Here is a 20,006-nt window from a genome sequence, read left to right as displayed (position 1 = left end):
TGCCAATCACTTATCAAAACACATATGAATTAGACTCTCAGATGCTTCATTAGACTCCTATGGAAATCTCAGAAATGAGCTATAATTTCATTAAACAAGCAAATTCTACAAAAGCTGTTTTTTAAATATATAAGGCAGTTCTCAATTTTCAGTCTTTGAATTCATTAACATTTATTATAGGCTGTGTATTGGACGCTAAGAGTTTAAAGAACTATCAGTGCCATATATTTGAGTATCAAATTCATTACAAGAGTTTTAAGTCAGTGCCATGAGAGCTTTATTCTTTTTGTTTTTAAATATGTTCATGAGAGTAAATGTATCCTTGAGATGTAATGTACAGCATAGTGACTGTATCGTATATTTGAAAAGTTGCTAAGAAGATAGATCCTAAAAGCTATCATCACAAGAAAAAAAATTTGTAATTATGTGTGGTGATGAATGTTAACTAGGCTTACTGTAGTGATTATTTCACAATATATATAAAAATAGACTCATTATGTTGTATACCTAGAACTAATATAATGTGACATATCAATTATGTCTCAAAAAGAAATATATTCATGTAACAAATATTAAACTATATTTGGCAAACAGTACATTTTTGGCTAAAACTCTTATCAGTAGTGAACAGACCACAAGAGAGTACATTTATAATCATTAAAGGTTTCACTGTAGTGTCTGACTTACTTTTAATATTTGAGAGTTGACATTTATCACTTAAAGGCCTGATGTCTCATTGGGAATTTTGTTCAACAATTACATTCTTAGGGCTAAAAAGAATTCAGTATAGAACTTATTATTGCACAGATCACAACACATTTGAACTCCTAGAGAGAGATGCTAAACAGTGTGACATTCATTTTATTACATACTTAAAGTTTATAGTACACATGGGATGGATTCAAAAATATACAGAGCAAAACCCCACAAATAGTATTTTGTGGCCAAAGCCACCTTTAGATTGGTTATTTGGAATTGAAAATATACAAAGTAGGGGAGTCTGGGTGGCTTGGTCGGTTAAGCTTCTGCCTCTTGTCATGGCTCAGGTCATAGGCCTGCTTGGGATTCTCTCCCTCTCTCTCTCTTCCCCTCCCCCCACTTGTGCTCTCTCCCTCCCTCTTTCTCTCTCTTTCTCAACATAAATAAAAATAAAACATTAAAAAAACAAAACAAAAAATCCAAAATATACAAAGTAGCTTTACAAAGGAGTCTACAACTTTAAATGTTGATTAGCAGTTAAAAAAACAGTATTATGAAAAAAAATCTAATCCACATCTTGGTGAGAATAAAATGTGTTGGGGTGAGTAAAACAAAGCAAATCATCACTTGTAGCTGACCACTTTTTTGAAAACTGGAAGCTGTAACAGAAAAGTTTGGAAAATGGTAAGTCTAAAACAAAGTTAAGTTTCCAGAATTCAATGCTTTTTGAGTATTTACATATGTTACTAATCTACAGTAGGCCGATGCCTTTTGGTCACTGACTGGCTGGCAGAGTCAACTGACATAATACATGAGGCCCAGGTGCTTCTGCTTATGCTTTCAGTCCAAGTACACTTCAGCGCTCATGTGTTGTTGGGCCATGCCCTTGGCCACTTCCATCATTTGGGTAAAAGTAAACAATAAGTACGATCTGACCGAGTTATGTTTGGAAGCGTTCTCAATAAATGAGATATTGTGTATGCAGTGTTTGGCAAACAGAAAGAGCCCAATAAATGTTAGCTTTTTAAAAATTCTGTAGTTGGGGCGCCTGGGTGGCGCAGTCGGTTAAGCGTCCGACTTCAGCCAGGTCACGATCTCGCGGTCCGTGAGTTCGAGCCCCGCGTCGGGCTCTGGGCTGATGGCTCAGAGCCTGGAGCCTGTTTCCGATTCTGTGTCTCCCTCTCTCTCTGCCCCTCCCCCGTTCATGCTCTGTCTCTCTCTGTCCCAAAAATAAAATAAACATTGAAAAAAAAATTTATAAAAATTCTGTAGTTGAATGGGATAGAACTCAGAAATAGCAGCGAAGGCCGTGGTTGCTTCCAACCTGGAAGGCCTGTCTGCAACCATTTTATTCAAACTTTTGAGGGAATAGTGTGGTACTATGTTCTGGTTCACAGGATAAAAATAAAGTTGGGCTAAGTATAATTTTGCCATGCTCCCTCGGTACAGTTCTGAACTCACTTTGAAATTAGCAATTTTGGGTAGACTTCCTGATATTTTTATCAGACTTGCCAACGAAGTACGCATTTTTCCACATGCCTCTCGTGGGGGGAGGCAGAAGGGAAGGGGAAGGGGAAGGGAAATAATATTACTTACCAAAATGAATGGGATGAGTGACAACGCCCTGCTGGATCAATATCTTAGGTAAATTCATAACAGAAACAAAAGCACAGACTACAACACAAAGGTCTGCAAACATTGTGGAAAGTCCTCATTTAGTCACTTTACAGAGGTTGTTCTCCCAAAACTAGGGACTATACTTTTTCTTTCAGGGGTCATTGACCCACAGGGGAAAAAGAATAATAAAAGGTCACAGAGGAGGTGAAAAGGAACTTAATTTGGTTACCACCAGATTACTTTTAAAAGTTACAGTAAAAAGTGAAACTTAGCTGATTTAAAATTTTTTTTTTTTCAATGTTTATTTATTTTTGGGACAGAGAGAGACAGAGCATGAACGGGGGAGGGGCAGAGAGAGAGGGAGACACAGAATCGGAAACAGGCTCCAGGCTCTGAGCCATCAGCCCAGAGCCTGACGCGGGGCTCGAACTCACGGACCGTGAGATCATGACCTGGCTGAAATCGGACGCTTAACCGACTGCGCCACCCAGGCGCCCCTGATTTAAAATTTAATAACAAGGGGCACCTGGGTGGCTCAGTCAGTTGAGCATGATCAGACTCTTGATTTTGGCTCAGGTCATGATCCCAGGGTGGTGGGATTGAGCCCTGTGTTGGGCTCCTCACTGAGCATGGAGCCTGCTTGGGATTCTCTCTCTCTCTCTCTCTCTCTCTCTCTCTCTCTCTCTCTCTCTCCCCCTCTGCCCCTCTCCCATGCTTTCTCTTTTTCTAAAAGAAAAAAAATTAAATTTAATAACTGAATAACACAAAACTTTATTCAGTATGGCCAATGATGGGAACATTTTAAATTCTATATGAGTTCCAGTATGGCCAATAATGGGGGGAGTTAGAGTAGTGGAAAAACGAAAAAGACAAGGAAAGAGCCCAGAGAGAGGGAGGGAGAGAAGGAGAGATTGAGATCATGAAAAGCCAAGAATAAATATACAAGAACCCGGGGAGAAGGTTTATAGGATTACTTTTTTAAAAAATCTATTTCATAACACCCTGTCACAACTCTTCATCTGTGCTGTGGTCCTCAGGAATAACACCTTTCACTGCTACTTTCTAACAAAAGCTATTCCTCGCAATCTATCAATGCTCTTTATCCTTGAAATTCTTACTGGGCCTGCAACTGTTGAGTAGAATTTTCTCTGATGAGGAGAACGTTCTATATATGGGCTGTGTGATGCCGTGGCAACATGTGACTACTGAGAACTTCAACTGTGGCTAGTGCAATAAAGGAATGGAATTTTTTATTTTGTTTTAACTAAATTGTACAGTCACATGTGGCTATCTTATTGGGCAGTGCAGGTCTAAGGGACATTTATGGTGTGGACATTTATGGTGGAAGGAAAATTGGTCTCAAGGCCAGTGTAGAGATGACTAAGGACAGATGAAATTAACTCAGAATGAATTAACAGCCTTTCTGCGGTATTTTCTATCCTTGAAGTGTTTCCTTTCCTTATATACACTAAATAATAAATATTAATGCTAATAATCATACTACTAGCTAAACTAGACTAAGAATCATCTTGCTTTAGATGTGCAATTTCTGTTCCAGATAAAGCACTCAGTCGATCGAGATGAACTGCTTTTTTGTGTGTGTGACCTATGTCTAAACTCCCCATTGTTAAGAACAGTCCTATTTTCATTGTCCCTCAAAGAAACATACTGAACATGAATAGTTGTGAAAGTTCTTTATGCTTCTCATAAGCATGCTGTCCCTGACCACTTCATTGGCTCCCCTCTCCTAATCCTCTCTTCAATCCTCTAATTATCATTTATCTTTCTCAGATGAAGAAAAATGCTCTTTGAGGGGTGGAAACTGAAAGTCGTTGGCAGGCGGGCAAAATATCAGCTAGGGTACGGGTACAGGGTACATCTATCTCCAAGACTTTCAGTGCTTTGAGGACAAGGCTTTTAGGAGTGGTCAGTACTTCGTCCTGTCATTTTCATTAACAAACAGCTATCATCAGCAGTTTGACTACTGTTTCAGCACTGCTCTGTATCATTCGATCACCTCTAAATCTATAGGTTTTAATTAATTTTCTTTGTACTTCATTCAATGGTAACAAGTTTCTTTCCCTGCTGGTAAGCCATTGATGTTTTTTCGTATAAGAGCTGCATTTTCTTTTCTTTTCTTTTTTTAATGTTTATTTATTTTGAGAGAGAGACAGAACATGCACAAACAGGGGAGGGGCAAGGAGAAAGGGAGGCGGGGGGGGGAGGGAAAGAGAGAGAGAGAGAGAGAGAGAGAGAGAGAATCTCAAGGAGGCTCCACCCTCAGCACAAAGCCCCAGGTGGGGCTTGATCCCATGACGGTGATATCATGACCTGAGCCCAAATGAAGAGTTGGCGCTTAACCGACTGAGCCACCTAATCGCCCCAGAGCTGCATTTTTGACTTCATGTATTCAGGAGAGATTGGGGTTATTAATGAGTCACTTGAAAATCATACCAATAGCTGCCCCTACCTGGGTTAGTTACAGAGCATCACCCCATTCTGGTATGCAGTGCTCATCTCTTAGTAGTATGTCAGTAAATACTTGCTGTATGAAGGAAGGAAAGTCACTTGCAAACGTGACCAGCCTTCTATAAATAAACAACTTGTGAGTAGGCGGTCTCAAGATACCTTCTGAACTAAGCTCTTACATCTTGACTACTTTGGGGCTAGAATGAAAATTTTAACGCCTTCTCAATTGCCTTCGCTGCAATGCCCAGCGCTTCCCTTTACACCCATGACCTCTACAGGCTTCTCTTCTTTCCGCTCAAGAACAATGATTGCCCACCGCTGTCTCCGCCACACGGGCTCTAGAGCCTGGGGTCAGAGGTACACGGACTTGGGCCTCCACCGCAGGCAGTGTCTCTCTCTCTAATCTAGTCTTGGGGCTAGGGACATCTCCCTCCTTCCCAGCAGCCTCTACCGCGACTCCAGCCCGCCCTCCTCTGCCTTGCCCTTTGCGACCCTCCCTTCTCTCACACAGCGCTCAGCATAAAACAAGCCTTTCCCTCTCAACCCCACCGCCAGCTTTCCCGCTTCCGCCCGGCGCGTGTGGCCCGGGGCGGGGCAAGGGAGGCTCCTCCGAGTTGGCGAGGGGCGTGGGCCGTGACGTCACCGCGCCCTGACGTCGGGCAGACGTGTAGCACGGTCTCCCGGGAGACCGGGAAAGCCTTTCGCACTCGGAGTCGAGGTCTAGGTGAGAGACAATGAATGACTTCCTTGAGTCCCCCGCCTACCCAGCCCCCCGGGACGCAGTTCCGGAGCGGAGGCGTACTGGCACGGGGGGAGAGGGCAGGAAAGCTGAGACTAGGCGCCGCGGCGAGGGGCTGGGGCTTCCGAGCGTCCCCTCCGCCCCTCTCTGCGGCCCCGGCACAGCTTCCGCCAGCCCGCCAGTCCTCTACTCTCCCTGAGAGCGCTGCTCGGCCTCATCCCCGCACCCTCCTCCTCCTCTTCCTGCCACAGCAGGTCCCGAGGGAGCGGGGTTAGGAAGGGACGGGTTATCAAAACCCTTCCAAGCAGTTTTGGCTGGCCTTGCAGTTGGTTTCTATTCGGAAAATCCCGCCTCTTCAGGAATGTTTTAGAGCGTGAACTCCGTTTCACCTGACGCTGATCTGCTCATTTGCGGGTGATTCACGCCAGGGGAATAGTTCTTACGGAAGGGCCTGAAAGCTGGACGTGAGTTAATGGCCCAACGTGACACTGCTGTGAGGGAAGGGAATCGGAAGTGAACAGTCAAGGACGTTTCTGTATTTTCGACATCTTCTTCACGATCCTGTTAAGAGAGCAGGTTCACAAATACTTACGTGGCTGCTGCCAGTTTCACCGCACTTCTCGCTGAAGGGCAGTCTACATGTATGTAATGTGAAAGAATAAAAGAAACTAGTTTGATAAAACATACAAAATAATGTAAGAGTAAAGTAAAAAAATTAAAAATTTTTCCACCTACGTGTTGCCGTGGGTGAACGACTTTTTTCTTTACTTTTCTTGAGAAATTCCGTAAATTTGTGAATGCCTCTATTCCTTTAATACGTATGCAAATCTTTTTAAAGACCCAGAATGTTTTTCTTGAGGACGTGGGAACCATCTCTTTAAAATGTAAACATCAAGGAAGACGGCGTCCCTATTTCCTTATCACCTTTGGGAGTTTCTCCCTCGACTCCTTCCTTTAGAAACCACGGATTCTATCACAGGGATTTGTATTCCTTAGAACAATCGCAATTAACCAGCGCAGATAGCTACTTCAATCACTAGGTGAATTGGAAACGAGTTACCTTTTCTCTTGAGAACGTATATGTAATGGATTGTATCTACATGGCTGTATAAAAAAAAAAAAGTGAGCTTTCTGTCTTTGTAGTCTCATTAGCAGATTGGCTCTGATGTGCATCACAGTCTAGTTAAATGCTTACTCAATAATAAAATTGTTTTCTTTCTGCATTGTAGAGAGATTTTCTGGGTTGGCAGTATTTTCTTCAATCAGAACCTGCCAAATTTTCCTACTTGCTATATAAGAAGGACCCAAAGTTGGAATACCTTTACAGATAAAGAAGGTACTAAACAAATATGTTCCACTGGTCCTTTGTTTATGCTGTCACTAGATCCATGCTCTCAATTTTATGGGTGGAATTTAAAAAGGAGATTTAGTTGGCAATTTTAGGAAAAATTGTACTCCCAGTAGAGTTTAATTAAGATAATGCCATCTTATTTACTGATGGTAAGTCCATTGTAAAATGGCAGAAGAGAGAATAATGAGCCTTCTGTGAATAACGAGCTCTTGCCATATCACAGTCTGCCAAACGTCAGATTATTATGTACTTGACTGGGTGGGCCTATGTTAGCTATGGCAGTTAACTTTACCCCCATAGTTAACTCTAGTTAACTTTACCAAACATACATATTATGTTTATATGGGAAGACAGCTCATTAGTTATTTGTTCTAAACAGCAGCGCATTAAAACAACAGGCTTTGTGCTAACACAAGGGGATGGGGAATTTCCTTTCCACCAATGGTTGCACGACTTAAAAAAAAAAAAAACCAGCCACTCCAGGAACTTTTGTTAACTACAATTTCCCTGACACTTCGCTGTGCCTGGGTTGCTGTCTCTGATAGAGTACTGTGCCTCTTTAGTCTATCTTTGTGTCAAAATCCTGCTCTGATCAAAAGCAAACAGCTTCAGGAAGCCTTCCCTAATTCGCCTCTCCCACCAGAAAGATAAGACATCTTTCTTTGCTGAACTCCTCGGTTGTTCCTAGTCTACCACTCCCAGCCCTCAGACTTTTTTCATTGCTATGGAATTGTTGCCTGTATCATCTCTGCTGCCTCCTTTCTGCCCCTCAAGTCCTTAGAGAATATATAAGCATCTCTCATGAAACTGGACTGTGTATTCTTTCTCCATATTTGGGAAAGATAAACAAACAAACAAAAAAAAACACAAGTCAGGGGCGCCTGGGTGGCTCAGTTGGTTTCTGACTCTTGATTTCAGCTCAGGTCATGATCTCCTGGTTCTTGAGTTCGAGCCCCGCATCAGGCTCCACACTGACCGTGCGAAGCCTACTTGGGATTTTCTCTCCCTCCCTCTCTCTCTGCCCCTTCCCCGTTCTCATACTCTCTCTCTCTCTCTTTCTCTCTCAAAATAAATAAATAAACTTAAAAAAGAACCAAAAGTGCTCCCTCCATTCATCTTGTGTGGTTTTATGAAAGTAGTAATAGGATTTTATGTTGAATTGTTATATTAGAAATGAAAATTTATTTAGGTAAAATATCTGCATAAAATTATATAAATGTTCATCTTGAGTAAAATTAGCACGTCTTATGGTTTCATGGCTTTTCAGTGTCTGCATATCATATTTAATCTGATAACTCTAAATATTTTTTGTACTTCATCCTTTAAACCAGCATTCATGTCACAATTGTTTTTCTTATCTGCTGAACTAAAATACTATATTTAGATATTTTTCTTTTCTTTTTTTTTTTTTTTAACGTTTCATTTATTTTTGAGACAGGGAGAGACAGAGCACGAACAGGGGAGGGTCAGAGAGAGGGAGACACAGAATCCGAAACAGGCTCCAGGCTCTGAGCGGTCAGCACAGACCCCGACGCGGGGCTCGAACTCACGGACTGCGAGATCATGACCTGAGCCCAAGTCGGCCGCTTAACTGACTGAGCCACCCAGGCGCCCCTAGATATTTTTCTATTAGATTTTTGGAAAAAACCCTTAAAAAAAAAAGAAAACAGAAATAAATGAATCTGTTTAAAATTTTAAGTGACGTTTAGGGGTGCCTGGGAGGCTCAGTCGGTTAAGTGTCCAACTTCAGCTCAGGTCATGATCTCGCGGTTGGTGAGTTCAAACCTGGCGTCAGGCTCCGGGGCTGACAACTTGGAGCCTGCTTTGAATTCTGTGTCTCCTTTCTCTGCCCCTCCTACACTCACACTCTGTCTCTCTCAAAAATAAATGAACATTAACAACAATTTAAAAAAATTAACATTTATTCTGTATTTGCAAAACAATTAGTAATAAACCACCATAGAAATTACAATTAGACTATAAAGTTCTAGAGGAAGAAAATATTTCTGACTTAGTCATCTATTATCTTTCCTGTTCTATTGGCGTAATAGCTAATTGAAAAGGTCCAGTTGTACCTTTTAATACTGAGTTGATGAAATAACTGTTAAAAGTTATCACCATTTATCTCTGATTACTCCAAGAATTTATAGCTTTTAATTTGAATTTTATTCATAATTTCAATTCTGACCATTGCCATCAATGTTTTTAGATTATTTTACTTCAGAACTCCCTCTGCATATTTTGAGAAATTATGGATCGTCACATCCCCATGCACGTGTTACCTGAAGAAATCCAAAAGGTATGGTATTATATTGTGTTTATTACAGCATAACATTGTGAGCATTTTAAGGTAGATAGTAATATCTCCCCCTCTCTCTGCCCCTCCCCTGCTCATGCGCTGTCTGTCTCTGTCTCAAAAATAAATAAAAAACATTAAAAAAGTTTATATATAAAAAAAGGTAGATAGTAATAAAACCTGGGGGAGTGATTTCAGAGGTTTTATATTTATTTTGGCCAGGGGATCTGCAATTAATTCATGGAGTGTAAGGGGAACAATCATAATGGCCAGATTGTAGAATTCAATTCAGTGCAAAGAATGTTTGACCTGTGAAGGAAGCCATCTATAATTTCAGCACAGTATTTGACCAGCTGTTTGTGGAGCTCTTGTGAAAAGAGGGCCTCAGGAATGTCCAAATACTATAGTTAGATATATATATTTTTTGGCAGCTTTTCAGAAAAAAAAAACTTGCTTGAAAAATGGAAATAAATGGGTCTGTTTAAAATTTTAAACGATCCCCCTATTTGCAAAAACAAATAATTAGTAGCAAATAATTAGTAGTAAAACATTATAGCAGCTACAGTTAGTTTGTAACATTTTGTGATATGCTAAATTTTTGTGTCTCTCTCCATATAAGGGTCTGTTTCAATTTCACCTCAATTCTTCCCACTTATCATGTACCAGGCACTGTTTTAAACCCTTTCATGTATATCAACTCATTGAATCTGGTTAAAATTTTTTCAGTTTCTATCCTGCTCTCCTCCCTGTGAGTTCATATCTGTCCTCAGGCAGAAGCATTTATCCTCTATTTAGTTTGGCAATGCATACATTGTTAACAGTATAATGTTTAAAACGTCTCTTTGAAACTGATTGACAGATTGTGAATTAAAACCTCAAAAATTAACTATCATTAATCATTGAGGGTTTTCAGTAAATCTACAGTCAACTCTTAATTAACCACCAATCCGTTACTTTTTAATTAAAAATTGTAGTCATCCCTCAGATATGCTTTTATCCTTTGTGCGTGTTGCTTTGGGCTGCCTGTTAGCATTAATCATGCCATTGATTTAACTTAATGCTTAATGTTACTGCATGTCCTTCAGATTTATGTAAAATGCAACCTAGCAGGCACTGGAAAGGAAAAGCCCAGAAAAAGACCTTTTAAACCATTGCATTTAATTTGCTTCGCCTTTTAAATTGGACGTAAGAGATAGTAAGCACAGAGAGAGCTTAACTATGCTATGCTTATCTGAGAAATGGTGCTTATGTGTGTTTGAAGACATGGAATATCCTTCTTCTCTCCCTCAACTGAGTTCCTTGCAAATACTAAGCTGGTATGGTAGAGATTAAAAGACACAAAACAAAACAGTCTGGAAGAAACAATATCCATACTGCAGATCCCAAGGAAGAGGATATATAATGACATGAAAAAATAACTCTAAAAAACAGGGGCGCCTGGGTGGCTCAGTCGGTTGAGCGTCCGACTTCGGCTCAGGTCATGATCTCATGGTCTGTGAGTTTGAGCCCCGTGTCGGGCTCTGTGCTGACAGCTCAGAGCCTGGAGCCTGTTTCAGATTCTGTGTCTCCCTCTCTCTCTACCCGTCCCCTGCTCACATTCTGTCTGTCTGTCTCTCGAAAATAAACATTAAAAAAATTTAAAAAATAACTGTAAAAAACAGTATATGATTTAAATATCATATAAGGTAGTATCTTCTTTGATATGGACAGGTAGGGGAGGATGGTCAATGGAGGAGCTTTATGTGGGTGACAGAATTGGGATTGGCCCTTGAAAGCTGAGTATTTCTATATACAGATGGGGAATAGGGCATCCTAGGCCAACGTAATAGAAACTTACTGGTGAAAAAAAGCCGGCCAAGTTAGGTATGTATTTATTTTGACAAGATTTTTATGAAAATTGTAAAATTCCTTTTTCTCATGTTTAAGGTGCTATATAAGTAAATCGTTTAAAAATGATAAAAACCAAACCTTTCACGAATCTACAGTTCTATTCTCAAGGCAGGAATGGCAGGCAGTTGTCCATACAGTGCAGAGGAGGGACATCAGGAGAAACTCAGCTGCCTAAGTCCCTGGACAATTATGCTGATTGTAGCCCTGGTCCTGCTGAATGTTTAGAATGTAAAATTCAGCTCTGCACTTTTTCAGACTCAAGTTAGATACATTTATACCACAAATATTTATCAAGTGCATATTATGTGCTAGGCACTGTTTTGGGCTTGATTATAAAGCAACAAAAATGTGTACACGTAGCCACAGCCTATTAAAGCACAGTCCAAGAATAAGTCCGTTATTTCTTTTTCACAACTTCTTACCTGTGTTTGATTCATCTAGATTTTCCATTATGTAACTTGTTAAATTGCTTACTGATCAGGCAGTATATCTATTTAGTCAACTTGCATACATCATTTCATACAGAATCATGTTAAATAGGTATATAGCTTATAATGCTAATAGGAATACCTCAGATTCGAACCATTGCATTATTAAGATGAAGAAAACAAATCATTTTTTCCCACATGACTTTGAAATTGTGCTCATTTCTCTATTGGATGAACAAATAACTGAGGTGTGTGGGTCAGTAGGTGGTGACAGGTCTTTCAAAGGCTTTTTTTTTTTTTTAATTGTTCTGTTAACTTTTTATATTAGTTCTTATGTGGCTCTTCTTTCTAGAAAAGCTTCTGCTATGTTTCTTTTCTTTTTTCTTTTTCTTTTCTGTGTCTAGGCAAGGAAAGTTAGTGTAGAAGAGAAGGTGAGCCTTTCCTGTTTATTTCTTTCTATACTTTTGCTGTATGATCTGGAAATAGATGGTCAATAAATCACATGAAAGATACATGGTAAGGAATGTGAAGGTGTATTACACTCTATTATTAATAGCAAAACAGGTAGTAATAGAGTTGCAAGAAAAAGCAAAGGTGGTGGGGAAAGTAGGGAGAAGAATGCTGATGACATTCAGTTATATTGAAAGAATCCATTGCCTGATTAGAAGCCCAATGTTAAATTACTTCCCCCAGTCTCATTTCTTAGGAAATCTTACAGAAGAAAGAATAAAGTAATCTTTTGACTCTCATTCTTAAATCATTTTGCTTTTTGTCACAGTTTCTGACCAAGCATCAGACATGCCTCAGACTTTCATATCCCTAAGTGGCAGAAAATATAAAACAGGCTTATGTACTGGAGAGCAGGACCACACTTGCCCGCTTTGTCTGCTGCTAGACTCTACAGTTCACTTCTGTGTGTACTTAGACTATATCTCTGAATCTACTCTCTCTAGACTGAACTAACTCTTACTTGTCTCTCACCTCCAATATCCAACAGCTTTGCTAGAATTGTCATCCAACATTCTGGAAGCAGAATGAACTTGTTCTAAGGTTAGGACTTTATTGCCATGATTTAAAACTTGAACAGTACTTATAGATCAGCAAAGTAATAATTCTATATTTATTCCCTTCCTGAATGTCAACTGATATTATAGACATACGGAGTTCTCTTTTTAGAAAAAAAGCAACGAACAACTTTCCTTTTGCTGTTTTCACCAGGGGACATATGCAGAAGTCAAAACAACTCCAACAAACTGTGGAAAAACTAGTTATTTTGCAAAAAGTAAAACTGATCTCTTGTTTTTTTTTTAAATGGTGACAAAATGAACACTTGTAATAGGATTTTTAGCTTCAGGAGATATTTATTACCACAGAACACAAAGTAAAATAAAGAGACCAGAGTTGTTTATTTTACAAAACACAAGTGGTGGTGCAGGCTGGAGTGCACACTGTTCTTTCTGGGATAACAATCCCTTTCCCTAGCAGTAACAGCTCATTTCGTCCTGTTTCAGTAAAGTAATTTTAGTACTTTGGAACTTTGAAATTTATTCAGAATAACAGTTTTATATTTCCAAGCACAGATTGTCATTGCCAGAAAAAATAAACGTAATTTTCCAGGTCATTTTGGGCCACTGTGGCTAGGGTCAGATTTTGTGTTGAGTTAAAGGAAAAAGAAAGAGAATATGGTCATAGAAATGTTAGCACTGGCATCTTGGAAAAGTAGTGATATTTATGTGTGGGCGTGGGTATGTGTGTTGTGTTTTGAAGCAATTTTAGTCTTAAAGCCTAATGACAAAAGGAATAGGAAGCTATGTAATTTTTGGAGAAACTATTCTGTTAATATTGTGACCTAAAATCTTGAAAAATCTGCAGTTGTCAATTTGTAGTCCAAAATCCTTTTCTTTTTTTTTCTTTTTTTTTCTTTTTAGTCTAAAATACTTCTGTTGGCAGGCCACAGAGGGTCATGGAGTCTACTAAGGTGAGGTTTCCCAGTGGAAAAATAGGTATTGAAGGAAATACACTTTATTTATTTATTTATTTTTTTATTTTATTATTTTTTTTTTCAACGTTTATTTATTTTTGGGACAGAGAGAGACAGAGCATGAACGGGGGAGGAGCAGAGAGAGAGGGAGACACAGAATCGGAAACAGGCTCCAGGCTCCGAGCCATCAGCCCAGAGCCTGACGCGGGGCTCGAACTCACGGACCGTGAGATCGTGACCTGGCTGAAGTCGGACGCCCAACCGACTGCGCCACCCAGGCGCCCCTGAAGGAAATACACTTTAGAAGCATATTTATGTAAACATAAGTGTGTCATATATAATTTATGTCTGAAGCCAACATTTCTTAACATTGTTCAATAAAATTTCTTTATGGATTAATCTCTGTATTTTAGTCCCAGATTGATTTATTTTTATTTTTATTGTTTTACAAGTAAACTTCTTATTTCGAGATTATTGTAGATTCACATGAAGTTGCAAGAAATCATACTAAGAGATGCCAGCTTCTTCTTCCCCATCTTCCCCATCTTCCTGTCTTCCCCCATGGCCTCCAGTGGTAACATCTGGCAAAACCATACTACGCTCTCACAACCAGGATATTGACATTGATACAGTCAGGATGTAGAACAGTTCTATCACAACAAGAATTGCTCATGTTTCCCTTTTATAGTCGCATTTACCTCAACCTACCTCTTCACATACCGCCATTACCCTACCTCCCATCCCCAATTCATGACCCTTGGGAACCATCGATCTCCAGTAATTATGTCATTTCAAGATGTTATCTAAATTGAATAATGCAATGTATAACCCTTTGGGATTAGATTTTTCACTCAGTGTAATTCTCTGGAGCTTCATTCAGGTTGTCGCATGTATCAGTAGTTTATTTCTTTCTGTGGCTGAGAGGTATTCCACAATCTAAAGGTACTGCACAGTTTGTTTAATCTATTGAGGGACATCTGGTTTTTTTTCCAGTTTTTGCCTATTATGTATAAAGCTGCTGTAGGTGTTCATGTGTATGTTTTTATGCGAACATATGTTTTCATTTTCCTGGAATAAATGCCCAAGAGTGCAATTGCTAGGTTGTACAGTAGTTGCATTGCATGTTTAGTTTTTTAAGACACTGTCAAACTTTTCCAGTTTGGGCTAGTCCCATTTTACATTCTCGCCAGCGATGCATGAGTGAGCCAGCTTCTCTGCATCTTTACCAGAATTTGATGTTGTCATTAGTGTTTATGTTAGCTTTTCTGATAGGTGTATGGTGATAACTCATTTTGGTGTTAACTTGCGTTTTCCTAATGGCTAACAATGAATATCTTTTCAAGTGCTTATTTGGAATCTGTATCCTCTTAGGTGAAATGTTTCTTCATGTCTTTCGACCATGTGTTTTCTTTTTTTTAATTAAAAAAAATTTTTTAGTGTTTATTTTATTTTTTGAGAGAGAGTGAGAGAGAGAGAGTGCAGTTGTTTGTGAAAGTGTGTGTGGCACCAGCAGCGGAGGGGCAGAGAGAGAGAGAGACAGAGGATCCGAAGAGGGCTGCTCTGACAGCAGAGCCCGATGGGGGCTCAAGCTAATGAACTGTTGAGATCATGACCTGAGCCCAAGTCAGATGCTTAACTGACTGAGCCACCCAGGCGCCCCTTGACCATGTGTTTTCTAATTGGATTTCCTTAAATCGTTGAGTTTTGAGAGTTCTTTGTGTAATCTAGATAATAGTCCTTTGTCAGATATGGGTTTGTAAATATTTTTTTCCCAATCTGTAACTTGTATTTTTCTCCTCTTCACAGGGTCCTTTTCAGAGCACAAGTTTCACATTTTGATGAAATCCAACTTACCAATTTTTCCATTTATGGATCATGCTTTTGGTATCAAGTATAAGAACTCTTTGCCTAGAAAATCCTGAAGATAATCTCCTAGGTTTTTTTTTTTGCCTTCTAAAATCATATTTTTATGTTTTACATTTAAGTCCATAATCATTTTGAGTTAATTTTTGTATAGGGTATGAGGTTTAGTTTAAGGTCCTTCCTTCCATCCCTCCTTCCCTTCTTCCTTTTAACCTATGGGTATCCAATTGTTCCAGCACCATTTATTGAAAAGACAATCTTTCCTTCACTGAATTGCTTTTGCATCATTGCAGAAAATCAATTTGGCATATTTATGCAGATCTTTTTCTGGGTTCATTGTTCTATTCCATTGATCTCTGCGTCTGTCCCTTTGTTAATACCACACAGTCTTATTACTATAGCAATACAGTATGTATTGAAATCAGGTAAAATGATTCTTTCCACTTTATTTTTTTCAAGATTGTTCTGGTTCTTCTAGTTTCTTTGCCTTTCCATATAAATTTGAGAATCCTGTCTATATCTTAAGAAAAAATCTTGCTGAAATTTTGATAAGGATTACATTAAGCCTATAAATTTGGGGATGATTGCTATCTTTAATATTTTGAGTCTTCAGTATGTCTCTCTGCTTATTTAGATCTTCTTTGATTTTTTCATCAGCATTTTATAGTTTTTAGGATACAACTACTGTACATGTTTTGTTAGATTTAAGCCTAAGCATTTCATTTTTTTGAGCAATCATTATTGGTGTTGTATTTTTAATTTCACTGTCCATGTGTTCACTGGCAGTGTATACAAATACAATTGGTTTTTTTATGTTTATCTTCAATCATTGACCTTGCTGAACTTATTTGTTCTAGGAGTTTTATTGTAGATTCTTCAGGATTTTCTATGTAGGCAACCATGTCGGCTCACATTAGGGACAGTTTCCTTCCTTCCTTCATTCCATCCTCCTTCCCTCCTTTTCTTTTCTCTTCTCTTCTCTTCTCTTCTCTTCTTTTCTTTTCTTTCTTGGCATTTACTTCTTGCCTTCTTGCTCTGGGTAGAACTTGCAGCATTATGATGAATATGAGCAGAGAGAATAAATATATATCCTTGCCTTGTTCCTGATATTAGGTGAAAAAAACACTCATTTTTTCACTATTGCTCCTATGTTGCTATAGGGGTTTTTGTAGATGTTCTATACAAAATTGATCTTTAAATTGGTTGTATAGCACATTGACTTATTGATAAGGAAGGGTCCTGATGGCCTTATGAAATGGTCAGGTGGCCTGTATAACTAGTGATTCAAAAGGTCCACTGTTCTGTCTTAAAATGTTTCTCCCAAACCAAATGAAATTCACTGGCTAGACCCTCTTTGCGTCTTTTTAAGTGGAGAACCTCTTAGAAGGGGTCACATTTTATACTGCGTTATGGAATAGTTCATCTGTTTCTTTCCTCCTTTATAGAATAGTTTATCTGTTTCTTTCCTCCTTATCCAAGTATAAAAAGCATGGGATGGGTGGGAGAAGAAAGGAGGAACAGTTTTAGAGCAGAGAATAGTTCAGTTGGGCTGCAGGAGGTTACTGGAGTGCCTTTTCTAGTTCAAGCACAGACAGGAGCTTTGAAAAGGATTCGAAGCCTAATTTAACCTTTTAAAAAATTTGCATCACTTCTATATTAAATACAGTAAAACCTTGGTTTGCAAGCATAAGTCATTTCAGAAACATGCTTGTAATCCAAAGCACTTGTATATCAAAGCAAATTTCCCAACAAAAAATAATGGAAACTCAGATGATTCATTCTGCAACCCAAAAATATTCATATAAAAATGATTACAGTATGGTAATATAATGCAAAATAATAAATAAAATACAAAATATAAAGAAAAATAAATTAACCTGTACTTACCTTTGAAAACCTTCATGGCTGGTGTGAGGGAGACAAGAGAGGGGAGGGTTATTATGTAGGACAACTTCCAGTATCACTAAGGGAATCACTGCTATCTATTGGCTCAATGGAATCTTTTTCTTTTTGTGCAATTTTAACAAGGAACCTATCCAATGACACTTGCTCTTGCTTCCTTTCAAGGATTTTGCAGAAATGTGACATTGCATTGTCATTGAACAATTTCATTGCTTGCACTGCTATAGCCTTATTTGAGTGGTGCTTTTCTACAAAATTTTACACTATTTCCCAGATTTTACACATCTCCCTAATCTCATTTGAAGTGAGGGATTCCTCTGCCTTTTTTCTTCTCTGTAGATGAGATGCAGACATACACTGCTTACAAAATGTTGTAATTTTGGCCACTTGCATACCTTGTTCATACTTCTCGATGATTTCCTTCTTAACTTCCACTGCAATTAACTCCTTCTTACCACCTTTCTTTTCAACCTTTCTCTACGTGGGGTGCCATTGTATACGCTGGCACAGATGTTGACTACAGTATGGCATTAATAAACTCTTGTCATATACTGTATTTAATGTAACTGGTAATAAGGCCACAGAGGAAAGGGTCTCTATCTGCAGACAGCCTGACCTAGAATGAAGCAAAGCCTTCCTAAGCTTATTCTTGTGTAGAAAAGCAAAAGACTGTCCATAGGTGCTTTGAAGTGACAAAAAATACACTGATGCCAGTTGTGGGCACCTTCCAACGTTTTGAAAAAAATCACTGGTTTGTGCCAAACAGTGTGGCCTGAGACTGAGCATCTGAGCATGGGAGATGATCACCTGCAATCCCGCAGTGACAGAGAGAGAGAGAACCATTGGTTCAGTTGTGATCATACGATGTTTGGCGTCACGTACTACTCATATTGTAAGACATCACTCGTTTATCAAGTTAAAATTTATTAGAAATGTTTGCCTGTTTGCAGAACACGTTACTCACAATCTAAGGTGTTACTGTAACTATAATTTTAAAAGTACAAATACCACATTTGAGAAGTTTATAATTTTTAAAATTTTATTAAAACATGTTTATTTGGGAGAGAAAAAGAGAGTGCAAGTGGGGGAGGGACATAGAGAGAGAGAGAGGGAGAGAGAGAATCCCAAGCAGGCTTTGCACTGACAGTGCAGAAATGGGGCTTGATCTCACAAACCGTGAGCCATGACCTGAACCAAAATCAAGAGTCAGATACTTAACTGACTGGTCTACCCAGACACCCCTGTAATTTATTTTTAAATGACTCTACATTTGTTTAATATATTGCATTTGTTGATGCCTCCTCCAAAGCATGTCTTGTAGAAAGCAAAAATATCCTGCTCATGATATAGGTCTTTTGTCAAGAATGACAGCATGTCATTATTTTACTTAGAAAATGATGACATAATGCCAAGTTATAAGAGTGAAGCACAAATTATATTTCACAAAAAACAGGTACTTACTTACTTCATGTGGGAATATAATTATAGTATTTCATAATTTTTCAAGCTTCACAGAAATATCCTAAGTAATTAGCCCATACAAACACTAAGAATTTGAAAGTGTTATTGCATTTTTTTTCTGTTGTATTTTTGCTTATGGAAAATTGTTTACAAGTTAATAATACTGAAAACTTTTGTTCAATATACTTATCTAACATAGATCATTCAGTAATTTAGATCGTACTAGGTGAATTCTGGAGACTCTTCTTATGGACTTATTCTTTTGTAATTTGATTGTCTTGTTTTCTAGCTCATGATATCATTTTTTGGGTATTCTTTGCTGAACTTCTAGAATACCTATTCTATAAAATGTATTACTTTATGTATTTCTGCTCTACCTGCCCCTGCCTTGATTGCTGTTTAGAATATTAGAATAACATTCTAATAGCTTTTGTAGCTGTGAAGTTTATACTGTTTCTGTTTTGTACATCAGGCTGCAGATGAGCTCCACCTAGCAAGAGTTTTCTTTAGAATGAAGATAAAGCATTTTGCCGGAATCTGGGCAAGAACTGTGATTAATAGGCATAAGGTTAGGAATGAAAGTGCCTTCAAGTAAGCAATATAATTTTCAAATTGATGAGAAGGAACCAAAACTCACAAGAGCAAAGGGATTATAAGAAAATACCCATCTGTTCTGAATTAGTTCAGGTCTCTTAACCTAGATAAGTTATATTCCCAGAGACTGATACTACCTTTGAATGGGATTGTGGAGCTACTCTTGGTGATCTTTGAGAACACATAGAGAGTAAGAGGATAACATACAAATGCCATTCCAGGTATAAAATGGCCATAAATTATAACCAGGGAACTCAATTTCAGTTCCAGACAATATACTAGAACGTATTTATTAAAAGATGGTTTGTGAGGATATACTAGAGAAAACAGTAACCCTTGAGCCAATTTTATGTTTATTAAGAGAATCAGCATGTGGATGTTGTGTACAGTTACTAGGTCCAGGACCTATAGTAGCTATAGAATGTATAGACTTTATGAAGACATTTGACTGAGTTTGCCATAATATTCCTGAAGACAATATGGGTAAATATAGGCTGATTATAAAAATAATTGGATAGATTAATAATCAGTTGAAAAGTTGTACCTTCAACTCTTCAAATGTGCTGAGTAATAGATCAGTATCAACCAAGTAGATATGACATGCTATGGAGTTCTTTCCTCAGTTTTGTCATATTCAACATTTTAAATCAAGGAATTAGATGTATAAAACAGCTGATAAGGATCAATTTTCAAAGAGACACAAAGCTTAGAATTTC

At 38.5% G+C, this 20,006-nt stretch overlaps 1 protein-coding gene across 8 annotated transcripts in view; it reads left to right on the top strand.

The window, feature by feature from the left end:
- The first annotated feature begins 4,701 nt into the window (after positions 1-4,701).
- Positions 4,702-20,006, top strand: part of LEKR1 (leucine, glutamate and lysine rich 1) — a 225,113-nt gene continuing 209,808 nt past the window's right edge. For 4 of the 8 annotated variants that reach the window (XR_006718604.1, XR_006718600.1, XR_006718602.1 and 1 more), the window contains exons 1-3: positions 4,708-5,509; positions 6,754-6,860; positions 9,085-9,174. Coding sequence is in view for 3 of the 8 variants with exons in the window: in XM_045503163.1 (XP_045359119.1) it covers positions 9,127-9,174 (48 nt within the window). In the remaining 5 variants the exon portion in view is untranslated. Of the gene's footprint in view, positions 5,510-6,753; positions 6,861-9,084; positions 9,175-20,006 lie in introns of all 8 variants that reach the window. The other 4 variants (XR_006718605.1, XM_045503165.1, XM_045503164.1 and 1 more) reach the window with 4 other exon arrangements.

This window comes from Leopardus geoffroyi, chromosome C2 (assembly GCF_018350155.1).
Source record: "Leopardus geoffroyi isolate Oge1 chromosome C2, O.geoffroyi_Oge1_pat1.0, whole genome shotgun sequence".
Lineage (NCBI taxonomy): Eukaryota > Metazoa > Chordata > Mammalia > Carnivora > Felidae > Leopardus > Leopardus geoffroyi.
Note: the sequence above shows the minus strand (reverse complement) of the source record. Positions and strands in the feature narration are given on the sequence as shown.